The sequence below is a fragment of the Canis lupus genome, chromosome 35 (assembly GCF_003254725.2).
Source record: "Canis lupus dingo isolate Sandy chromosome 35, ASM325472v2, whole genome shotgun sequence".
Taxonomy (NCBI): Eukaryota; Metazoa; Chordata; class Mammalia; order Carnivora; family Canidae; genus Canis; species Canis lupus.
This window is the reverse complement of record NC_064277.1, coordinates 10,859,575-10,884,913: the sequence shown is the minus strand read 5'-3', so window position 1 is coordinate 10,884,913 and position 25,339 is coordinate 10,859,575. Positions and strand designations below refer to the sequence as shown.

General features: G+C 42.3%; 1 protein-coding gene across 1 annotated transcript in view; it reads right to left on the bottom strand.

Annotated features, from left to right (window-relative positions):
- Positions 1 to 13,724, bottom strand: part of SMIM13 (small integral membrane protein 13) — a 28,624-nt gene extending 14,900 nt beyond the window's left edge. Inside the window, exon 1 of the mRNA XM_025444485.3 lies at positions 13,567 to 13,724. Within this exon, the coding sequence (XP_025300270.1) occupies positions 13,567 to 13,642 (76 nt within the window). The 5' untranslated portion in view covers positions 13,643 to 13,724. The remainder of the gene's footprint in view (positions 1 to 13,566) is intronic.
- Positions 13,725 to 25,339: the final 11,615 nt, after the last annotated feature.

Genomic DNA, 25,339 nt, shown 5'->3' with positions numbered 1-25,339 from the left:
TTCTCTTGGAAAAAGAATAGTTTGTTCTTTGAAGACTAAAATAAAAATTTTTTGGTTAAAACAAAAGCAATACCCCCAATGAAATTTATCTCATTAATTTTTTATTTTTTATTTTTTAATTTTTATTTATTTATGATAGTCACAGAGAGAGAGAGAGAGAGAGGCAGAGACACAGGCAGAGGGAGAAGCAGGTTCCATGCACCGGGAGCCCGATGTGGGATTCGATCCCAGGTCTCCAGGATCGCGCCCTGGGCCAAAGGTAGGCGCCAAACCACTGCGCCACCCAGGGATCCCTCATTAATTTTTTTAAAAGAAAGGCCTAAAAAAAAAAATCAATAGTCTGAGCTTCCACCATAAGAAGCTAAAAAGGAAGTACAAATTAAAATAAGTAAAAGAAAATAAAGATATAAGCATAAAGCAATGAAATAGAACATGGACAAATAATATAGGGGAAAATATTATGAAACCAAAGGTGAGTCTTTGAAACGATCAATAACATTTATAAACCTCTAGCCAAACTCATCATGTGAAAAAAAAGGGGGGGAGGGGGACACAAATAAGGAATGAAAGAGAATCATAGATCATACAGAAATTAAAAGGATAATGAGAATACTATAAACTTTATTCTTATAAATTACACAATTCAGAATAGAGTGTTGGGAAAGCACAAACTATGAAAGCTTACAAAAGAAATATATAAATAGAATAGCCCAATATCTAGTCAAGAAAACTGAATTCGTAGTTAAAACTTCCCCCAAAAGAAAAGTCCTGGCCTAGATTAATTCTACTGAATGTTTATGAAAGAAAGCATACGAATTGTGGCAGACACAGCTTAGTAACCTGAATGAGTCAAGCCATGTGTAATTCTTAGGTGACCTTTCCCTCCTTTGCGTATGGACAGAACCTGTCATCTACTTCCAACCAAAAGAATATAGCAAGAGTGAGGAGATAGCCACTTTCTTTACTAGGTTATATGATAAAGACAGTAAGATTTTGCAAATACAATTAAGGTCTCCATCAGTTGATTGTGAGTTACTGAAAAGATAAACTACTGTAGGTGGACCCAACTCAATCAAGAGTAAATCTTTAAAAGAGAGACTGAGACCTTCCTGGGTATCACAGAGATTCTCCAGCGGGCTTAAAGAAGCCAGGCACTGTTAAGTCCTACAGTCCGTCACAAGGAACTAAATTCTGTCAGCAGTCTTAAGAGGCAGGCTTACAAACACTCTGAATTCACTTGTGAGATGGAAAGCAGAGGACCTAGCTAAAGCCATACCAGATTCCTAAACCGTGAGCTAATAATTATATGTTGTTGTAGACTGTTAAGTCTGTGGTGATTTGTTACGCAGCAATAGAAAATATCCTAATTCCAAGCAAACTCTTCCAAGAAGTAAGAGGAACACCTCCCAACTCACTTTTGATGAGCTCTTACGTGATCCTAATGACAAACCTAGATAAAGGGATTTAGAAAAACTACAAATATTCCTCATGAATGTAAATAGGAAAACCTTAAATGTTTAATAAATCAAACCCTACGACATATAAAAAGGAAAACCCAACAGTATATAGAAAGGGTGTCTGAGGAATGTAGGATTGCTTTACCATTCAAAACTCAATGAAATATATCATATAAACAGACTTAAAGAAAAATGACATGATCATCTCAATGCAGAAAAGGCATTTAGAAAGAAATTCAACATCCATTGCTGATTTTTTTTTAAAAAGTCATCAAAATAGGAATAGAAGGAAAACTTTTCTTTGTGACCTGATAAAGAATATCTACAAACAAACTACAGCTAACATGAAACTGAACAGTGAAAGACTAAGTGTTTCTCTCCAAAAGATCAAGGAGAAAGAGCTGCTCTCACAACCTTTCAAATTTCAATGCTATACTGGAGGTACAATGAGGCAAAATCTAAAAGACATAGACACTGGAAGGAATAGGTAAAACAATCTTGCAGTTAGTATGAACCTCCGAGCAGAAAATCCTTATGGAATTTACAAAAAAAGAAAAAAAAAAAGGTATTAAATGATTTTAGCAGTTTTGCAGAATACACTGCCAATATACAAAAATCATTTGTATTTCTATAATTTCTATATATTTGTAGCAAACATTAAATGAGTACCACATACAATAGCATCAAAAATATGAAACCTTTACAGTTAAATCTGACAAAATTAGTGCAAGAACTGTATCATATACTGAAATCCATAAAATGTTGCTGAGAGAAATTAAAGTCCTTAAAAGAAAAGAATAAAGAGATACAATATGGTCATGGGTCACAACATTAAGATGTCTGTTCTCTCCAACTTCCATAGGTCTATTTTAACAAGTTGATTCTAAAGCTTATAAGGAAATGCAAAGGATCTAAAATAGCAAACATTTTGAAAGGAATAACACAGCATTGCCTACACAATTGGTGTAATATACACCAAAGAACAGAATAGTCCAGAAATAAACCCATACATATATAGGATTGTTGTGCCCAAGACTGTGAATCCGAATCCGAGAAACCACCGAGGAGCCGACACGGAGGCAAACACACGAGGGTTTATTTACAAGCTCGAGCTTGGGTCCAAGTATACCCGACACAGTGGAGCAGGGACTTGGACCCTGAGACTAAGAGGGGTAGCAGCTTTATAGGGACCAGTGGCCAATGGGATATGCAGAAAGTTGCACAGTCATGTCGGTCCACAGGCAGGTGGCCGATTGAATTACATTTTACCCTAAAGTATCCATTTGAACTGGCCTATCACTGAGCTGATTTCCGATTAGGGTTTGCCCTGGGTTTGACTAGGGTGGGGCAGTGCCCTAAGCAATAAGCAGGTCAGCCTATCACTGAGCTGGGATTTCCGATTAGGGTGTGCCCTGGGCTTGACTAGGGTGGGGCAGTGCCCTAAGCAGGTCAGCACAAGGTGGGTGCAGCACCAAATGGAATCAGTCCTGCTCTGCTTGTCCAGGGGTAGGGGATTTTTGTTAAATTTCCTGGGTCCCACAGGATCAACTGATTTTCAACAATTGCCTTTTCAGTAAATGATGCTAAAACACCCTTATGTAAAAAAGAACCCTGATCCTTAACTCAAATCATACACAAAAAATTACTTCAAACAAAGTATTTACAAAACATGTATCTGATAAAAGATGGTACCCAAAATACATAAGAATTGTTACAACTCGATAACTAAAAGATAATGCAATTTCTTAAATGGGCAAAATATTTAAACAGACACTTGACAACATAGCTGTTGGCAATGGACAATGTTTGGTAGTTTCTTATAAAATTACCCACGAAAAATAAAAACATATATCCCCCTAAAACTTGTAAATGCATGCTAATAATAGCAGTAATACTTGTAATAACCCAAAACTGGAAACCCTAACCTCTACCAATAAGAAAGTTAATTAAACTATGGTATATCCATCCAATGGAATATTATCCATCAATTTTAAAAAAAATGAATCACTGCTACAACAACACAGATGGATTTCAAAATCATTATACTAAATGAAAAAAGTCAAATACAAAACCAATGCTGCATGGTTCCATTTACATTACATTCTAGAAAAGGCAAAATTACAGTTCTGGAAAGCAGTGCAACTGTTGCCAGGGGCTTGAAGACTGACTAAAAGGACATGAGGGAAACTTTTGGAGTGATCAAAATGTTCTGTATCTTGAATATGGTGGTGGTCACACCTCTGCATACATTTGCTAAAACTCATCAAATTTTGTACTTTCTCTTCACATTTTTCTGTGAGCAACACCTTTTACCTTAGCCTCTCATTATCTTTGAAATGTTTATTACCCATTTTAAACTAGGAAAAGTTTATATTTTTAAGACCCGATTTTTTTTTTTAAGATTTTTATTTATTTGAGAGAATGAGAAGCAGACTCCCCACTGAGCACGGAGCTGGACAAGGAGCTAGGTTCCAGAACCCCAAGATCATGACCTGAACCGAAGCCAGATGCTTACCCAACTGAGCCACCCAGACGCACCCCTCCTTTTTTAGGTACCCCTTTCTAAGACCAGATTTAATCTTTGAAAAATTATTTTCCACACATTAATTTATATTTATTCACTTGTACCTCAACGTGACATGGATAAGCAGAAATATACAGGTTCTCAGTAATCTCGGATTCTATTATTCACATTTGTCTACTGGCTAAAATTAGAGGTTGCGTGCACTGCTCAAGTCACACAGCTAATAATGTGACAGTGCCAGTAGTCTATAAAGCTAGTTCAGCCAGAGTCCAACTCTGTTCACTAACTCCCTGACCTTGCTTGGCACAGCAGGAACCCAGGACTGGGCACAAGAGAAAGCCTGCAAATTTCAGTCTGTCTATGGTCTGTTAAATCAGGTTGAACTAGGGAGGACAGCCAAGCCAACCCCTGGAGAAAGGAAAATGTGTACATCAAGCCAAACTACTTCCTTCTCCTCGTGTAGGCCCACACTGATACACTCCTATGATCTAAAGACAGGCAGGGCATAGTGCCATCACCGTCGTTTGGGTCATGCTACAATCAGGCCAACACCACTCCCAGCCCCAACACTGTTGCCTCCTTATTTCAAACTCTCATCAACCCATTAACACTAACCTACCTGGTTTCCTCCCTCCTAGCCTCCCACTCCTCACTTTATCTAGCACAGACTATAAAATTCCTGCTAAAAACTCTTAGCTCCCCATTGCCTATCAGAAAGCATAAATTCTGCAGGAGGTGCACATAAAATGCCACTATCTGGATGCTTCCTGCCTGCATCTCTAATCTCATCTTAGCCAATTCTTCAAGAACTAAAAGTCCATTCATTATTCACTGAGCACCTACGGGGTTCCAAATACCATTCTCATTGGAACATTATCGGCCCCATAAGGAAGTCTAGGCAAAAATAAAGCATTGTAAGGGGAAAAGGGGCAGGTGTATGGGAGGCTACTGTCTTACAGAGAGGTCAGGGAGGCCTCAATGACAACTGGAATAAGAGTGACAAAGACAGGGAGAAGGCTCCAAGATCAAGAATGTGGTTCTAGATATGCTCATTATACTGTTGTTTAGGAATGTTTATAATCCCATCTCCAGCCTCCCTTCCTCCATGGAGTTCAGAGATGGAGCTGAAATTCCCCATCCTCTAATTCTGTTTAGAATTTTTAGTGACCAGCCTCTGCCCTCCAACCACCTCAGGGCCCCTCCCTGAGCCCACTTCCTAAGCATAAATTCAGGCATGGTCCAAGGCTTGCTACACATAACAAAAGATGCTACTATTACTACTCAGTAAATTCTAAGGGTTAGGGGAACTTTTCTGCAGAGACCAAAGACAAGGATCAAATACAGTATTATCTCACTGAGACGAACTCAGTGCTTCATGACTGCTCTTGGAGGCATAGGCAAAGAAAAACTGTGTTTAAAAGAAAGGTAAGGGATCCCTGGGTGGCTCGGTGGTTTAGCACCTGCCTTCGGCCCAGGGCGTGATCCTGGAGACCCTGGATCGAGACCCACGTCAGGCTCCCCACATGGAGCCTGCTTCTCCCTCTGCCTGTGTCTCTGCCTTTCTCTCTCTCTTTCTGTCATGAATAAATAAATAAAATCTTAAAAAATAATAAAATAAAAAATAAATATAAGAAAGGTAATTATATCACAAAGGACATATATGAAAAACCCACAGCGAATATCATTCTCAATGGAGAAAAACTGAGAGCTTTTCCCCTAAAGCAGGAACACAGGAGGGATGTCAACTGTCACCACTATTGTTCAATGTGGTACTAGAAGTCCTAGCTTCAGCAATCAGACAACAAAAAAAGAAATAAAAGGCATCTGAATCGGAACATAAGTCAAATTCTTCACAGATGACACGATACTCTAGGTGGAAAACCCACAAGACTCCACCCCAAAATTGCTAGAACTCATACAGGAGTTCAGCAAAGTGCCAGAACATAAAATCAACATACAGAAATCAATTGCACTCCTATACACTAATAATGAGACAGAAAAAAAGAGAAACTAAGGGATCGATCCCCTTTACAATTGCAAAAAACCATAAGATATTGGAGTAAATCTAACCAAAGAGGTAAAGGGATCTGTACTCAGAAAACTCCAGAATATTCACAAAAGAAATTGAGGAAGACACAAAGAAATGGAAAAACGTTCCATGCTCATGGACTGGAAGAACAAATATTGTTAAAATGTCTATGCTACCTAGAGTAACTATACACTGAATGCAATCTCTATCAAAATACCATCAATTTTTTTTACAGAGTTGAAACAAATAATCCTAAAACTTATATGGAGCCAGAAAAGACCCCAAATAGCCAAAGGAATGTTGAAAAAGAAAAGCAAAGCTGGTGGCGTCACCACCAGACTTGAAGCTCTATTACAAAGCTGTAATTATCAAGACAGTATGGTACTGACACAAAAACAAACAGAAATCAATGGAACAGAATAGAGAACCCAGAAACAGACCCTCAACTCTATGGTCAACTAATCTTTGACAAAGCAGGAAAGAATATCCAATGGAAAAAAGACAGTCTTTTCAACAAATGGTGCTGGAAAAATTGGACAGTCACATGAAGAATAAAACTAGACCATTTTTTTTACACCATACACAAAAGTAGACTTAAAAATGGAAGACCTACGTGTGAGACAAGAATCCATCAAAATCCTAGAGAACATAGGGAACAACCTCTGTGACTTCAGCCAAAGCAACTTCTTGTTAGAAACGTCTCCAAAGGCAAGGGAAACAAAAGCAAAAATGAACTACTGGGACTTCATCAAGATAAAAAGCTTCTGCAGAGCAAAGCAACAGTCAACAAAACCAAAAGACAAGCAAGAGAATGAGAGAAGATATTTGCAAGTGTCTTATATAAAAGGCTAGCATCCAAACTCTATAAAGAACTTCTCAAAAGAAACGGGCAAAAGACATGAACAGACACTTCTCCAAAGAAGACATATAATGGCCAACAGACACATGAAAAAATGTTCCACATCATTCCAGCATCAGGGAAATGCAAATCAAAACCACAATGAGATATCACCTCACACCAGTCAGAATGGCTAAAATCAAAAAGTCAGGAAATGACAGATGTTGGTGTGGATGCAGAGAAAGGGGAACCCTCTCACACTGATGCAGCCACTCTGGAAAAGTATGGTGGTTCCTCAAAACGTTGAAAATAGAGCAACCCTATAACCCAGAATTCCACTAGTAGGTATTTACCCCAAAGATACAGATGTAGTAATAATTTGTACTGAAAAATCTTTCTTTCTTCAAATATATGAGGACCTGCTACATGCCAGGCACTACTCTAACATCCAAAAATAGAGCAGTGAACTAGTCAAACAACATTCCTGTCTTCACAGAGCTTATGTTCTTATTGGGGGAAAACAAACACAAAATAGCTCATTTCAGAAAGGGCTAAATGCTCAGAAAACCAAGGGTCAGTGAAATAAAGAAAAAGTCAATAAGTTACCCTAAGTGGACAGGGCATGTGAAACCCAATGTGAAACCTGAATGAAGAAGAACCAGTCAAGTGAAAAGCCAGAGGAAGACTGAGGGCAAAGGCCCTGGGGAGAGTACAAGGTTGGCCTGTTGGCAGAATGATGAGTAGTGGGGAGGAGAAGGGAGAGATGAATGGAGAAGCGGGAAGGGCTGTATCACACAGATCCTTGTAGCCACAGTAAGGGATCTAGACTGTATTTCAAGGGAAATGGGAAGCCACTCAAAGATTTATTTTTTAATCTTTTTTAAAAGAGTGGTAAATGTTCTAGCAGAGCAAAGGAAATGAAAATCTGGATGGCAGGACAGAGGGACAGCAATTGGAGCCAAAATTCAACAGGAAACTATGGAAAAGATCAGGATTTGGGGCAGGAAGAAGAGTTGAGGAGGGAAGAAAAAAAGAATTTGCTGAAAGTCTATCTACAAAACTGTCATGCAGGCAGCCAAGTCTTAACATCCAAGCAGAAAATGAGAAGGTTCTCCTCTGAAAAGATGGAACACCCACAGAGAAGAGACCTCTAGATATCAACAACTGGGGATTCTCCGAGGGAAGAAGCAAACTTGATGTCAGGACTGACACTGAGAATTTATTACCATCCTTTACTTCCTCACCCTTAAATATAAATTCAGAACAGAGCACTGGACATTTGTAAAAATCTTCAGTCATAAAGAGTCCAAAGCAAACAACCTGAAAGAAAATACATGGAAGAAATAAAGGCAATACAGGGAGAAGAAAAACACTTTATTAAAAACTACAGTTGACCCTTGAACAACAGAAGTTTGAACTGTGTGGGTCCATTTATACACAGAATTTTTTCAATAGATATCATACAGTATTATGTATTTTCTCCTCCTTATGATTTTAATAACATTTTTTCACCTTATTGCAAAAACAGTATATAGTACATATACAAAATATGTGTTAATTATGTTCTCAATAAGGCTTCTAGTCTACAAGAGATTATTAATAGTTACGTTTTTTGTTTGTTTTTCAAAGATTTTTATTTATTTATTCATGAGAGACAGAGAGAGACAGAGAGAGGCTGAGATACAGGCAGAGGAGGAAGAAGCAGGCTCCATGCAGGGAGCCTGATGTGGGACTCGATCCCGTTAACTCCGGGATCATGCCCTGGGCAGAAGGCATCCGCTAAACCATTGAGCCACCCAGGGATCCCAGTAGTTAAGTTTTTAAGGAATCAAAAGTTATCCAGATTTTCAATGAGCAGGGGTTGACATTCCAACCCCTATGTTGTTCAAGGGTCAACTGTATAACTAGTATGGTTATAGTGAAAAGATATTACATAAAGAAGAACAGGTACTGGCAAAGCAATGAGAAAACAAGGACGTTCTGAAATTTAAAACCAGATAAATGAAAACGTAAGAGATAGAAGATAAAACCCAAAACACTGGCCAAAAAGGAGAGGAGAAATAATTAAAAAAAAAAAAAAAGGATATAAACATGTAATACCAGAGAATTAGCTATGAAGTCCAACATCCAACTAACAGAAGTCTTTTTTTAATTGAAAGGACCCAGAAAAATGGAAGGAAGAGAAATATACCAAGGCATATCATTATGACATTTCAGAATAACAATGATAGAAAAAACTACCAGAAAGCATCTAGGAAGAAAAATCAAGTTACTTACAAGGACAAAGAAACAGAAGGCATTAGAGTTCTTAAAATTAGGCCTAGGAAGCTAGACATCAATGAAGTAATCATTTTTAATGGATGAAAATTATCTACCACCTGAAATTTATTCAAATTATCAACCAACTATAAACGTAGAAGATTTTTCTAGACACTTGATATCAATTTGAACATTTTGAACACCAATGAAAAATATTTTCAGGCAGGCATTAGCTCAAAAAATGATCTTCCATGCATTCTCTCTCAGAAAGCTACCAGAAAATGTGCTCTTGCGTAACAAGATTACTGGGGCACCTGGGTGCCTCAGTCAGTTAAGCGTCTGCCTTCAGCTCAGGTAATGATCACAGGGTCCTGAGATAGAGCCCCACCTCAGGCTCCATGCTCAGCGGAGAGCCTGCTTCTCCCCCTCCTGCTCCCCCTGCTTGTGTGCACTGTCAAATAAGTAAATAAAATCTTAAAAAAAAAAAAAAAAAAAAAACCTCAAGACTTCAACACCATAAACTGAGCAAGATGATAACATGAGATCCAGAAAACAGGGTCTACAGCAGAGAAAGTGAAGGGCAGACTGAGAAGAAAGGAGAGCTCTGGGATTGGGTAAGGGAATGGGGCTAGAGGGTAATAACTTGCACATACAAAAAAGTAATACTAGGTAAATTAAAAACACAACTGTTAACTTTAAGAGAAATGAAGAACCACATAAGAAAGGAAGTGTAGTCACATTACTATTTGACAAGCAGGGACTATTTACACAGTTAAAATATAAATCTTGGGGTGCCTGACTCTTGATTTCAGCTCAGGTCATGATCTCAGGGTCAAGCCGCGGGTGGGGCTCTGCACTGATTGTGGAACCTGCTTAAGATTCTCGCTTTCCCTCTGCCCTTCCCCCATCCTCTAAAAAAAAAAAATGCAAAATATAAATCTTGCCTCTCAAATGAATCAAAAGTTACCATTTACTAATGGCGTGCAGGGGAAGAAGTAGGGACTCCACCAAGGTTTATAAGTTGCAAAATCAAGAACTAGGTATAAAATTATTTACAAATATGGAAATAAATTACTAGGAGCTGAAGGGAACTACCTTATGTCTTTAGTACTACTAACTTTTGGAACTTTCTTTTGTTAAAAACACTTGAGAAAACACAATCTTAATACAAGAGTCAGGCTAGTATGCGAAAAGTGGATTATAAAGAAATTAGGGGAGAGAAGGGGGCAAAAAACACTAGTTAAGAAATCAATGCAAGCTGAGGACAGTGCCAGTGATCACAGACAGGGAGAACCTAGTTCAGATTTCTTAAAGAGATAAAATGAAACTTCCAGATAGAGCTGGTATTTGCAAGAACAAGGGGACGGGATGAAAGGAAAGGGCAAAATCAAAGATGACACCCACATCCTTAGCTGCTGGCAAAATCTGAGACAGGAAGGGAGCAGGGCAGAAAACAGGTGACAGAAATAGAGAATTCTGCTTCAGATGTATTAAGTCTGAGATGTTTTTTAGATCTCTAAGTGGGGCTATCAAGAAAAAAACGTTTGATGCATGAGCCTTGGGGGCGGGAGAAAAGTGAGAGCTGGAGATGTCAATTTGAGTCATTGGTTACAGTTAATATTTCAATCTCTAGGACTGGAGTAAGGTATCATAAGGAGAGAACAGACAGAAAGAAAATACCATTATATCTCAGAAACATAAGAGAAAATAGCATTTATCTCATGGAGTAAGAGCAAGTACTAGTCCATAATATTTTTATCTCAGAAACAGAAAGATGATAGCTAGCTAACTAGACATATCATCAATAAACTGATATATGTAATTTAAATACCCATGAATGTACTGGGAATAATGTATTTCCTACCATAGACTGCGATCCAAAAACGTTTTAATAAGAAATTCTAGGGCGGGGGTGGGTGCCTGCCTGGGTGGCTCAGTTGGTTAAGCTTCCAACTCTTGGTTTCCGCTCAGGTCATGACCTCATGATCATGGGATCATGCCCCATGCTGGGTTCCTCACTCACCTCGAAGTCCACTTGAGATTCTCTCTCTCCCTCTCCCTCTGCCCTTCTCCCTGTTCTCTCTCAAATAAGTAAATAAAAATATATATAATATATATATATATATAAAGTCTAAGGGATGAGAATCCAGGAAAAGACAAACAACTAGGCACTATGGTAGGAAGGACAGTACGAATGTACAGTGTACAAAAGCCAAGAGAATTACTTTATGGAAGCAAGGCTCACCGGTATAGAATGAGTAGGAAACGTAAAATACAATTAGGACTAAGCAACCATGGACTTGGTAATACGGAGGCCGTTTGCTACTGACCTTGATGAGGGCCATTTCAGTGAATGGGGACAGTGGAAAACATTTCAGCATGGATGAGAGGCAAGAAGGGACACAAAACCAGCACACACGAGAGAAAGAAAACCGCCCCAGGAACCCGAAATTTGAAAATGGGCATTCGCTGTGCGAAAGAGAGAGCCACTCAGTTCTAAAATAAAGCAGGCTATGAGTTTCTTGGGGCAGATCCGTGTCACAGGTTTCTAATCTCCGACGTGACTGTATTTGGATAGGGCTTTTAGAGTTACTACATTTTAATTAAGGTTAAAAAAACTCATAAGGGTGAGGCCCTAATCCAATATGACTGGCATTCTTACTAGAAAAGATTAGGGAACAGGTACAGAGAGGAAAGACCACGTGAGGACACGGGGAGGGGGAGAAGGTGGCATCTACAAGCCAAGGGGAGAGGCCTCCGAGGAAATCAACTGTGCTAACACCTTGATCTTGGGCTTTTAGCCTCCAGAAGTGTGAGAAGATAAATTTCTGTTGTTTAATGTCTCTGGGTTTTATTATGGCATCCTTGCAAACTAATACAACGCCCAAGAGCCTCAAGTCTAGCTGGGTCCTTCCCTCACCCCCCACAAGCCCCAGGCCCATCCTAGTCAAAACATGAAACCACTCCATCATTAGCTCTCCCAACAAAACAGTGCTTCAGTGACTTCTTCATAAAGCTCTTCGTGCTGGACCATTCCAATCAAAATAAGATGTTCTTTTGCTTATCACACCTCACCTCGCATTCCACAATATTTTCTGAAAACAAAGGCACGGCATTTTTAGAAAAATGAGTACAATCAAAGTTAACTAGCTATTGGGAGCTGAGAACAAATATGATATAAGTAGCAATTGGGAATTTTGCTGCCCCAGAGGCAAGTTCGGCAAATACTCTATGCAAGGTTTTGTATGGTCTCTACCTGTCGCACACATCCCCACCTCCCGGCAGCTTGCATCTTCAGATCAGAAAAGAAAGCCTTGCTTTCCTCCTTCCTCACGTGCAAACAAATCACAAAGATCTGGTCTTTCCTTCTAGAATCTTAAGCATCTACAATCAGCCCCAAATCCGGACGTCACAAGCAGGAAACCGAGAAAGGCTTTTCAATTGTTTTACCATCACAAAAGCAAGGCTGTTAACTCTGGTTCCTTCCCGCCACAAGAAGACAAACAAAAATATAGATACAAGTACGTAAATATGAATATGCAACACAATACACAGGTAAATACAAATCCATATGTATGCATTTGCAGAAGTGCACGCGCATCTTCTCCAAACACAGCTGATAGTGCGCATTTAGTACATTCATCACGGAATGAATAAGCCCTATTAGAGCATGTATTTTTATGTCTGGCCCATGACTGTCATCGACCTAAACCCACCCTTCGGTACATTGGAATTACGGAAAATTAAAACTCACGGGCACCCGGTTTTCAATACTTCCCCCCACCAAAAAAAAAAAAAAAAAAAAATCATCACAACTGCTCGGCCACTCTGCGAAGAGACCCGCAGTTATCAGTTTACAGTTATGTAAAGAAATCAAGACCTGAAAATTGCGCTAATATTACCCTGAGAAGAAAGTTTTACATCCTCTGATCCCAAGAAAGCAAACACACAAACAAAAAATCACAGCAAACAAAACAGCACCATCATTACCAGACTTGAGAGCTGGGGTGCCCGACCCTGGAAGGCTGGCACGGCAGGTGTTTCTCGGGTTCGGCTCAGCCCCCACAGCTCCGCCGCAAGGTGGTTCAAGCCTCCCCGACCTGCCAGCGCTCCGGACCCCAGCTCTGCCCCTAGTATCGCCTGATTCGAGGGAGGGAGACGGCTCGGGGTTCATCGGGGTCGGAACCCCCTGCAGAAGGAACAGGGGGGACCAACCCCTTCACCTTCGAATACAGGCCAAGGTTAAAGTCCGGGCGCTGGAGCCCGAGCAGCAGAGTCTCTACCTGCTCTACCCGCGGTCGGGCCGCCGGGCCCGGCTCCCGGCTCCCGCCCCGCGCCCCGCGCCCCCAGCCCCCCGGGCGCGGCTCCGGCTCCCGGCTCCCGGCTCCGTCCTCCCGGCGGGGTGGGGCGGGGCGGGGCGGCCGGCGGAGGGTCACGGCGCCCGGGGCCGCGCACTCACCGCACACCATCAGCAGCAGCACGACCAGCAGCGTGGCCACGAACACCACCAGGGTCAGCCCCACGTTGTGCCACATCTTGGGCGGAGGACGGCGGGCGGCGGGCGGCGGCGCGGGCCGGGCTCGAGCGCCCCCGGGGGCGGGCGGGGCGGGGCGGAGCCGGGCGGGGCGGCCCCTCCTTGGCTCCCGGGCCCGCGGGGCGCGCGCGGCGTGGGCGCCCCTACCCGGTCATCGCCCCCGGGAGCCCGAGACCCCGGCGGAGGCCGGCTGCGCTTCCATGGCGGACGCCGCGCGCCCGTGCACGGGACAGAGGGGGCGAGCGCGGGCACGCGCGGCGGCCGCACCGCCCAGGTCGCCGTCCGCCCTCGGGGCAGCGGGGAGGGGGCTCCCCTCGGCGCGCAGGACCCGCGGCTGACGCCTCCCGGCTCCGGGCTCCCGGCTCCCGCAGCAGCGCTCGGCCCCAGTCCCCTCCCCCAGCAGCAGCCCCGCTCGAGCACGCCCACCGCTCTCCTCCTCCGCGGCGCGGGGCCGCCTGGGAGATGGAGTGCGGAGCCCAGTGGAGGCTGTTGGGGGCCGCGTCGCGGGAACTACGACTCCCACAATGCACCGCCGGCTCGGCCGCTGGGCTTCACCCTCCCTCGCTCGCTCGCTCGCCCCCTCGAGCCCCAACCTCGGCGGACGGATTCTCGGAACTCGCGTGGTCGGCGCCTCTGCTGCGCGCTGCGAAAGCGCCGGAGTGATTGCAACCATCGTCCCGCACGTGGAAGTCGTTGTGTTCCAGCGTCGGCGGAGCGCGGAGAGGGAAGGAAGGGGAGGCAGCTGCCTGCAAAACTGGCTGCGTGTGAAGCTCGCCCTGTGGATGGGGATGCACGTTGGATGCTTGCTTGGGCTTTTGAGGAAATACCCACGCCCGTGCCAAAGCCAAGAGCTGGAGGCGCGGAACCTCCCTCTCCAATCCAGCCACCCCCGAGTGTTGGTCTAGGTTTTCCTGAGTACTGTATTCCAGAAAGGGTCCTTGAGTGACTTAAGTGCTTCTGCTTAGCCCTTATTTCACCTGAGTCGTGGACGCAATCCAGGGACTCCTTGGAACCAAGCGACACGTGACCCAGAGCTGAAGATTTTGCCGCCCTGGCTTGGACAGGTCACTGCGAAACAAGACCACTTGATAACCCCAAGTGCTCGAGCTCTACCTGCCACCCAAACTCTTCAATACTACCAGGTTAGGTACATTCGTTAAAGATGTGCCCCCGGAAGACAGGATAAATCATGTGCACCCACTTTTTAGAAGGTACCATAAATAGCCCTTCCGTTAGTACCCTCTATCCCCAGGTGGGCCTCGATCCCTCAACCTCGATCATGCCCTGAGCCAAAAGGCAGCTGCTCAACCGCTGAGCCGCCCAGACGTCCCAGTGCCTCTCTATTCTCCTACAAATTCCTTTCCTCTGTTCTGTCTGCAAAATCTGAGCAGAAATCTCTCGTTTTTACTACAAATGTATCTTGGTCATAACTCAGCTGTCCCACTGCAGATTGTATTCCATAAGTGGCAGTATCATGAACTAATCCTGCATATGAAAATGCAATAAAGGATAATGACTTTGCAGAAGATTTAATACAGAATTCCTATGAATGAATCTGGCAAACTTAATGGTATATTGATCCCAAAAAAATCAATCCTGTTGCATAAATAAGACACATTTTATTAAGCCCCAACTGAATAATTGAAAATACCACAACTACTGGGAGAATTTATTTTAAAGCTTTTTATCCTCTCTCCTATTCCCATGTATTGAATAGGTAATAGATGCCAGGGGATACCGCTGGGGATACAGCAGTGAACGAGACAAAGGTGTTTATGCTCAAGATGCTTATATTGGAAGATACAGACGATAAGCATAAATAGGGAAACCTCCAACCGCTAATTCCTATAATGAAAGCAAGCTGGACAGTGTGATAAAGATAGGGGTGTTATTTTAGATTGGGGGGAGATCAGAGAAGGCCTATCTGAGTGACATTTAATCTGAGACCTGAGGATCCAGCCATGAAAATACCTAAAGAGTGTACTAGGTAACCAGGAGCAGCTAATTCAAAAGCACAAGGAGCAAACAGCCATTCCTTTAGGCCTTGGCAGTATTTCTCAACATTTCAAATCACCTAGGGAGATTTAAAAATTGCAAAGGGTCAGACCAAATGACTCAACCTCTAGAGGTCAATCCCAAGCATAGTACTTTTTAAAAACTCCCAAATGGGGCAGCCCAGGTGGCTGAGCAGTTTAGCGCCACCTTCAGCCCAGGGCATGATCCTGGAGCCGGGGGATGGAGTCCCATGTCGGGCTCCCTTCATGGAGCCTGCTTCTCCCTCTGTCTGTGTCTCTACCTCTTTCTCTCTCTCTGTCTCTCATGAATAAATAAATAAAATCCTTTAAAAAAATAAATAAAAACTCCCAAGTGATTCTAACGTGCACCCATGGTTAACCATCTTTCTAAAGCAGTGATTCTCGGCAAATGGTCTCTGGACCTGTAGTATTAGGATCACCTGGGAACTTGTTGGAAATGAAAATTCTCAGGATCTACCCCAGACCTATTGAATCCAAAACTGTGGGGAGGCACTGAGAAGAGCACTTGATGGGATGAGCACTGGGTGTTATACTCTATTTTGGCAAATCGAACTTCCAATAAAAATAAAAAACAAAAAAACCTCTGGGGTAATCTAGGAGGGGGAATATTGGGTTAGGGTAGTAATCAATGGAATAGTGAAAAGTGACAAGATTTAGGATATGTTTTGGAAGAGGAAGCATATCAGGATCAGCTGAAAGACTAGATGTGAAAACAGGTGAGGAAAAGAAATCAAAAATGACTCTCAGGTTTGTAACCTAAGCTTCTAGGTGAATGGCTGTGTCTTATCTTGAAATGGGGAAGACAGTGCAATCATCTCCCTAGAATGCTTTAGGAACTTCTGTCTTTACAAACGATCCTTAACTGCCCAGGTCAAGGATGTGGTGACTGTGGTGAAATCCCACAAGCAACCACCAAAGTCTTTTAATTCTCAAAAGTCCAAGGGCTTTTCCACTAAACCATGTTCCCATATGTCTTATCATTTGTTATATTAGCATACATCGTGTTTTCAAGGATAAATGTAAAAGGATTTTCAAAGATAAGGTCTTAAAGTTACTCTTGGGCCATGGTTATTTCTGGAGTCCTTCTACTTACTGTTCTCCACCCCCTCCTTTCTAACCTTGAGCCTGCTAATCCTTCAGTGTCTGTCCAATTTCCTTCTCAATAAGACCTCCCGCTTTCCCAATCACTTGTCTATCTAGCTCCTCTAAGCCAGTGGTTCTCAGCTGTACCTGTATATTGGAAGCTTTATTTATTATTTTTTTTATTTATGATAGTCACACACACACAGAGAGAGAGAGAGAGAGAGGCAGAGACACAGGCAGAGGGAGAAGCAGGCTCCATGCACCGGGAGCCCGACGTGGGACTGGATCCTGGGTCCTGGGCCAAAGGCAGGCGCCAAACCGCTGCGCCACCCAGGGATCCCCTATTGGAAGCTTTAAAAGCAGGTTCTCAAGTTTAATACTAGGCATGTGAAAGGTGGGCAGGGGGATATTAACTGTAACTGTTTAATATCCTGTAGGTTTTGATGAACAGTCAGCATTAGTGCAAACTATATTTAGAAATTCATTAGGTACCTATCTTATGATATTCCTTGGTTTGTTTTATGATGTTACTATTTCATGCATACATATATATTAACATTTCACATATACATCTTCTGATTCTCAGAAGAGAACACTTACTCCTCCCTCCCCTGTTCTTTCCTTGCATAAGGGAGGAAGCTCAATTGGTAACATGTCTGGTCTCTCTGTGCTCTTTTATTCCCTATGTCCCTGTTCTGGGAAGGAGTGACTTATCTAATTGGTGCATTTAGGAAGAATAATGTGGGTTTGCTGAGCTTGTCTCCTCCCACATTCCTGTTGGGCGTGAGCTGCCTTAAGCCTCTTGTCTGTGCAGGCTTTCCCTGTAGGGAGAGCCACTCTAATTCAACATTGCCTCAACTCAGGGTTTAATTAGCAGGCCTGACCGGCTCTCACATTATTATATGTTCTCTGACCTAGTCTTTTTTATTCATAAAGGTGGTGACATTTGGCCTCCATATGTCTCACTCTTTTTTTTTAATTGTGCAACATTATTCATTGTTCCCTTTTAGCAATCCTATACTGCTTTTAAAATAATTAAGGGAAGGGGCCATGGATTCAGCACTTACGTATTACTACATAGTAGGTGCAATGTTGGATTTTGAGTGATCCAAATATTTGAACTCTAAAGCTTGGCAGTAGTTCTGAATTTTAGTCATTTGAACTCTTAAGTATTGTGGGAAGAATTATGCTAAATGTGGGAGGGATATAAAGTAACTAAGTTAAGACTCCTGCCCTCAAGGAAACCCTAGTCCTAAGGTAAGGGTTTACCAAATACCGCTTTGTGCCAGGCACTGTGCTTGCCAGTAGCAATACAAAAGAGAGAAAATATGCTCCTTTACAGACAAGAACTCAAACTGGCTCAGCCTTTTTCAATATGACCCTTCTGAGCTTCATGAAATCAATTTAATAAGTCATGATCAGTACCTTAAAAAAATAGAATTAAATGAAATAGATGTCACTGTGTATTACAAGTGCTACAAGGGCAAGCGCTCTTCATGAAATTTGTTTTAGTTATCTATGTATATGGGTGTGTGTGTGTGTGTGTGTGTGAATTGAATTACAGTGCAAAATATATCCTTACTGTAGGTTATAGTTTTTAAAAAGTGGAAGATCTAGAGTCCAGCAGAGGAAGCCAGACATGTATGTAAGTGACTCTATTGAATATTATTGTACCTATAACAGGAATTTTATGGATGGGATCAAGGCTCAGGAAATCTAAAAATTTGGGAGTAGGTAATGGGTAGAACTGACATTCAAACCCAGATCAGTCTGATTTAGAAGAAAATTTTGTTGGACCGTAAGAGTGAGGGTGGCATTGGGCAAGTTCGTAGGAAAAGTGGAATATATGGGAAAAGACATGAGCAAAGTCTTGAATTCATTAAAACGCATGTTGTGAGTATATACAGGGGAAGGCCGGGGTCCTTGAGATTCTATGAAAAATAAACAATTCCTTTCAGTTCTAATGAAATTGGAACAGAGGTATAATATGGCAGCTGAGAACTCCTATTCTGTGATTAGATCCTGGGTATGAAATCTGACTTGGTTGAATTAACTCATCTCTCTAAAAATTTAAACCACTACCACATTTGTAAACATTTATGAAATAGGCATAATAGCAGTATCTTCTTTGGAGGATTGTTTCCAGAATTTAATGAAATGTTATAAAGGGCTTGCTTAGCATGGTGCCCTGCACTTAAGAGGTCTTCAATAAACTGTAGCTATTAATCTTAATAACCTAATGGATTCTAATATAATGGAAGGAACTGGGATTTCAGGATGAGTCTCATCCAATTCATTTTTATTTAATTTGGAAAACAGTCTGTTAGGGTTTGATCAGAGAAGCAGAACTACCATGATACAGAATAAGAGAATTTACTGTAAGAATTAAAGGCAGCTGGGATGCCTGGGTGGCTCAATGGTTGAGCGTCTGCCTTTGGCTCAGGGCGTGATCCCAGAGTCCTGGGATCAAGTACCACATCGGGCTCCTTCTGGGGAGCCTGCTGCTTCTCTGCCTATGTCTCTGCCCTCTAAACTCTTTTTGATTGTGCTTTTAGTACTGATAGCCTAGATAAGTAGGGCCAACCCTCTGGCAGACTACAATTTAAAAATCTGAATTGAGGGGGATCCCTGGGTGGCTCAGCAGTTTGGCACCTGCCTTAGGCCCAGGGCATGACCCTGGAGACCCGGGATCGAGACCCACATCAGGCTCCCTTCAAGGAGCCTGCTTCTTCCTCTGCCTGTGTCTCTGCCTCTCTCTCTCTCTCTCTCTCTGTGTCTCTCTCTGTGTCTCTCATGAATAAATAAATAAAATCTTTAAAAAAAAAAATCTGAATTGAGAAGAACTCTGGATGTCAATAACAACCAGTAAGATAATGAAGAATAACCAGCCCAAGATCAGAGAAGAGACAGAAATGGAAATCCAGAATCAAGCGCCAGCATTTAGGGGCTTCTTTACCCAGAGGTGCGTTTGGAGATCCTGAAGAGAATGCTGAACATCTCCTGGCTCCCCGGCCGGGGACACAGTGAAGCTGGAGTCCCAGGCTCAGGGTGCTAGAAGACTTCCAGGCACATGGGGCTGAGACACCAGACAGCTACATCACAGGAGCAAGGGAGAACCAGAAATAAACACACAGGCTGGGTCAGCTTTGCCTGATCTGGCTGACCCAGAAAAGTTTAAATCCTGAAATGGGATTAAGGAAATCCCCAAGGCCTGGCAGAAACAAATTAAGAAACCCAACATTCTCTGACTCAAAATTATTTTTACAAATAACTTTTCAAACACAATTTCCAGCACATACTCGAGCTTTTTTTTCTCCTTTGTATTGTTTGCCATTCTTAGTTTTTAAAAAAGTTCCCCTTTCATACATATGCTTTTGTTTACAAAGATGAGAGACATGAAATATTTAAGTTTTAAAAAATTTATGTCTAATGGCAAGAAAATATTTTAATATCACTGTTTAGTTTTCTAGGGCTGTCAAAGTACCACAAACTGGGGAGTTTAAAAATGACAGAACTGTATATTCTCACAGTCCTGGAGGTTAGAAGTGCCACATCAGGGGATTCCTGGATGGCTCAGTGGTTTAGCACCTGCCTTCAGCCGAGGGCATGATCCTGGAGTCCCGGGATCGAGTCCCACATCAGGCTCCCTGCATGGAGCCTGCTTCTCCCTCTGCATGTGTCTCTCTGCCTCTCTGCCTCTCTCTCTCTCTCTCTCTCTCTTTCCCTGTGTGTGTGTGTGTGTCTCATGAATAAATAAATAAAATATTTTTTAAAAAAATATTTTTTTTAAAAAAAGCATTAAAAAACCATCAATGCAGTAGCTGGGCCCTGCCCTCTCTGAAGCCTCTAGAGAATTCTTCGTTGGCTCTGGCAGTCCCGGGCATGCATTAGCTTGAGGCAGGATAAATCTAATCTCCACCTCCTCTTTACATGGCTATTTTCTCTATGTGCCTCTGCCTTCTCTTGAAGGGACACCAGCCGTTAATTTAACTGGTTTATCTTCAACAACCCTATTTCCAGATAAAACCATTGTGAAGTACTGGAGGTGAGGATTTCAACTTCTCTTTTATTGGGACACAATTCAACCCATTTCAATCTAACTAGTCCTCACTACTATTAAAAAAAAAGTCTTTTTTTTTTAAAGATTTTTATTTATTTATTTATTCATGAGAAACACAGAGAGAGGCAGAGGGAGAAGCAAGCTCCATTCAGGGAGCCTGACATGGGACTTGATCCCAGGTCTCCAGGATCAGGCCCTGGGCCAAAGGCAGGCTCTAAACCACTGAGCCACCCAGGCATCCCTTGAAAAAGGTTAATGCTTTGAGATACAGCAGCTCAGTGGTCTCAGTTTACCTTATTTTATCATTAATTTTAATGTTTGTCATAATTGTAAAAGATCCCTCAACAAGATCTGGAGATCCAAAATGAAAGCAGAGCATCTCTGACAGACCTTCTGAATTATAATACGAATTTGTCAATCCATCATCCACTTGGTCTACAAAGATTTTCATAAATATTGTTAGTAAATTTCCATCTTTCCTATGTTAGTTGTTCTTGGCCATTTATTAGAAGATGTTGCATTTTTATTATTTTTTTAAATAAGTTAAAAACCCATGAGAATTGCTTGGAAAATTTGGGACAAGTGAAAAAAATTCTGGTCACAAGTTTGTGTGTGACACAACTGTGTAGTTTTTAATGATTAAGTTATATCGCATTGGACATGTTTTCAAAATATTCTCTGCATAGTGTGCACTTCTTTTAAAAGCAACTGCTTTTTCCTTTATTAAGACATCCTCTTTATCTTGAGGTAACAGATTAAATGTGGTTATTTTCCAAACTGTCAGCCACGTACTACACTATAGAGAGCCACTCTATCCTTTCATTGCAGAAAAGATCAGCAAACTTTGTATAGTTGGTTTCTGGGATGGATGCCGATCTACCACTCATATTCACCCACCTTCTCAGTGTCACACCATGGCTCAGCTGCAGAGAATGCTGGTGGCACTTCAGGGATTGCCTCTCTCACGCCCTTCTTGGGGAGGCCACATCTAGAGACTGATCCACATAGAAATACAAAGATCTGGCCATCTAAGCATAACTCATGACAACTTGGAAGGGTCATTCTAGCTCCAGAGCTCCCATGGGGTCAACCCCAGAGTCATTTGCCTGCAATGCAGCTCAACTTCTCCCTCTGATGGGCCCAGCTTCCATCTTTTCTTGCCTTCTACTCAGGTTGAAACCAAGGGCACAGCCTTTATAATCACCCTGCAGGCTTTACCTCAGGATTTCCTTCCCAAGAATCTGGACACCATCATTTAAGAGGGGAAAAAAATGCATAATACTTTGCTAAGAGAAAACCAGAAAACTCCTGTGTGGTACAAAAGACTTGTTGGCCATTCTAGTGATGACATATTATTTTAAAATCTTTCTTTTACAAAATTAAGCCCATATGAAACTACTCCTAGCAAGGAAACAGCAGGGTATAGTGCTACACTGAGAGTAGAACCCCTACCATGCCCTCAGGACACAGTCTGTTTCTCTATTTGATGTGTGACCATATAGCATAAGGACAAGTGAGGCCCTCAGTGTCAATCATTATGGTACATATTAAGAAAACTTACCTCTTAAAAAAAATATATATTAAAATATATAAATATATTATTTAATATAAAAATATATTATTTATTTAAGAGAGAAAGAGAGAGGAGAGAGGCAGGGAGAAGAGAGAGCAGGGAAGAGCAGAGGGAGAAGGAGAGGGAAACTCAAGCAGACTCCATGCTTAGTGAGGAGCCCAATGTGGGACTCAGTCTCACAAACATGAGGTCACGACCTGAGCCAAAACCAAGAGCCCAACCAATTGCATCACCCAGGAGAGCCTCACTTACTCTCTTTTTTAAAAAAATATTTACCTTCTCATAGTTTCTTTTTATGTTCTCAATGTATCATATTTCACATTCCACTCACTCTGGGCAAAAAGCCACAAGCACTGAACTGAACGTGGTGTAGAGCAAAGGAAGGTCTCAGTAGGGAGACAGGACCCATGAATTATCAGAGGGCTGCTGAGGACACAGAAAGAGCCACTGATAACTTCCAGATTGTTAGCCCAGGTGACTGAACGGAAGTCAGCACCCTGAACAAAGATCTTTGACTTGGGGGGAACAAGGCAACATTTGCCACTCTGGATTTGGATCATGATGGTGGGACCTCTGGATAAAGACGTTCAGGAGGGAGATTTCTGGGGGTGTCTGGAGGTTGTTCATGAGAGCCGTCAGACCTCATTGGGAATGTGAAAGCTGAAGGAGGAACGAAAGTCTGAGAAGATGATAAGATCGAAAAAGTGTTTTGAAAAGGTCATGCCTAAAAAGCCTTTAGCAGCGGGCGGGGACAGGGGAGAAAACTTGGGGGGAAGAAAACAAAAAGATTAGGCCAAGCAGTGGAGTTAAAGGTATGTTGGAAAGACAGGTCTTACAGGGCTTCCAACATGTTACCCCCAAATAGGCCACTTTGGCATATTGATATTTTGTGTTAAAGACCCTGATCTTCCTTTTTCTTCATGAAAGGAGAAGAGAACATTTCCAGGCAAAAGATGCCCTCCCTGTACCAGGAGGAGGGAAGCCATTCCTATCACCAGAGAGGAGAGTTGAGGTCAGGAGAAATCTGTACAAACACACCTGGTTCCACTAACCCTGCTCTTCCTAGCCACTCTTCCACTGTCGACTGCCCTGGCCCAAACCCCTTTGTCTTGGCCCATTTTCACAACTGACTGCTCTTTGTCCAGACTATAAGCTTGGACCCTAACTGCTCCTTGGGGTCTTCATTTTTCTTCTGAAGGCTCCCGTGTACACGTACAATTATGAAACAAAATGTGTATGCTTTTCTCCTGTTCATCTGGCTTAGATCAGTTCCATCCTTGGGCCTCTTTGGAGACCCTAAGAGAGCAGAGGAGAGATTTTACCTCCTCTACGAGTCTCAAGGTGACCCCAAGGAGGCTGTGGAAGCACAGCTGTGGGTTCATGAAGTCTAAGGCAAGGGTATGCGGAGGGCACAGGGAGGGAAAGGCGAGGATGGGTTCAAGAGATATTACTAAGAAGGGCGAACTTTTTGAGTAAAGGGAGGGAGAAACCAGGCAGAGGAAAGAATTTAGATTTTCCCTGTAGACATGACTGGGAAAAAAAAAAAATCTTCATTTCAAATACACTGTCCCATCCTCTCATCCTGACTTCCTGGAAATCCACGTAAGCAAGTTTCAGTTTTTAGAAGTGGTTGAAGTTATAGTTAGGCACTGAACACACACCAGTTTCTCTATGGCAACTAGCACAGCTAACTATAGTGATGGGTTTGTATCTATGCAGGTAGCAGCAACTTGTCACAGGCCAGAAGGTGCATATGGCTGATACATGTTTACTTCCTTGGGCTAATCATTGTCACGACAAACAGAATATTTGGCTCTACGGATTATGAGAATGAAAAATTGTATTGTTTTTAAGGAAAGCGTAAACAACTTAGAACTTTAAAAGCCAGCTCTACTGCTATTTTCGCAATGTAACAGATTGAACATTTATAATAGATGTTGTCTTAGTCTGTTTGGGCTGCTGTAACAAAAATACCACAGATCGAGGGGCTTAAACAACGAACGTTTCTTTCTTTTCTTTTTTTCTTGAAGATTGTGTTTATTTATTCATGAGAGACACAGAGAGAGAGAAGCAGAGACACAGGCAGAGGGAGAAGCAGGCTCCCCGTGGGAAGCTTGATAAGGGACTCGATCCCAAGACCCCGGGATCATGATCTGAGCCAAAGGCAGATGCTCAACCACTGAGCCACCCAGGTGCCCCTGAATATTTATTTCTCACAGTTCTGGAGGCTCAGAAGTCTAAGACCAAGATACCAGCAGATTCAGTGTCTGGTGAGGGACCACGTCCTGGTTTATAGAAATCTGTCTTTTTCACTGTGTTCTTGTATGGCAAAAAATAAATAAATAAATAAAAATAAAAATAAAAAAACAAAAGAGCTCTCTGGGCTCTACCCTCATGACCCAATTGCCTTCAAAAAGCCCCATCTCCTAAATCACCATTTTGGGGGTCAGGATTTCAACATATGAATTGAGGGGGGGATATAAACATTCAGTCCATAACATACCATGTTTCTTTCCTTTAGCAGCTCAGCCTATCTTATCTCTAAAGTACCACAGCCATTTCTGCCTACCAGAAAAATGGGGATCGGTAGAGACAGGCACTAATAAAAAAGAAACACATTTCTGAATCATGTCATGTTTTCCTTGGTAATGTGCAGAACGGAGTTGGCGCCCTTACATTGGAACAATAAAGCCCCAAGTCTTGCATTTCCAGAGAAATGTGACAGTTTACCAGATGTCTCTTCTGTAGCACACAAATTCTCATTTCTGGGAGAACACCCCCCCCCCCCCGCCCTAGAATAGATCTAGGATGCTAATCAGTAAGTTGAATAACGAAGTTCTTGCAGGTCAATTTGAATCAGAACTGGGGAGAATTGCCTTGGGTGATTACTGAAGACACTTTTATTGGACTTATTATAGCTCGGGTCACTACTTTCAAGCCACTGTT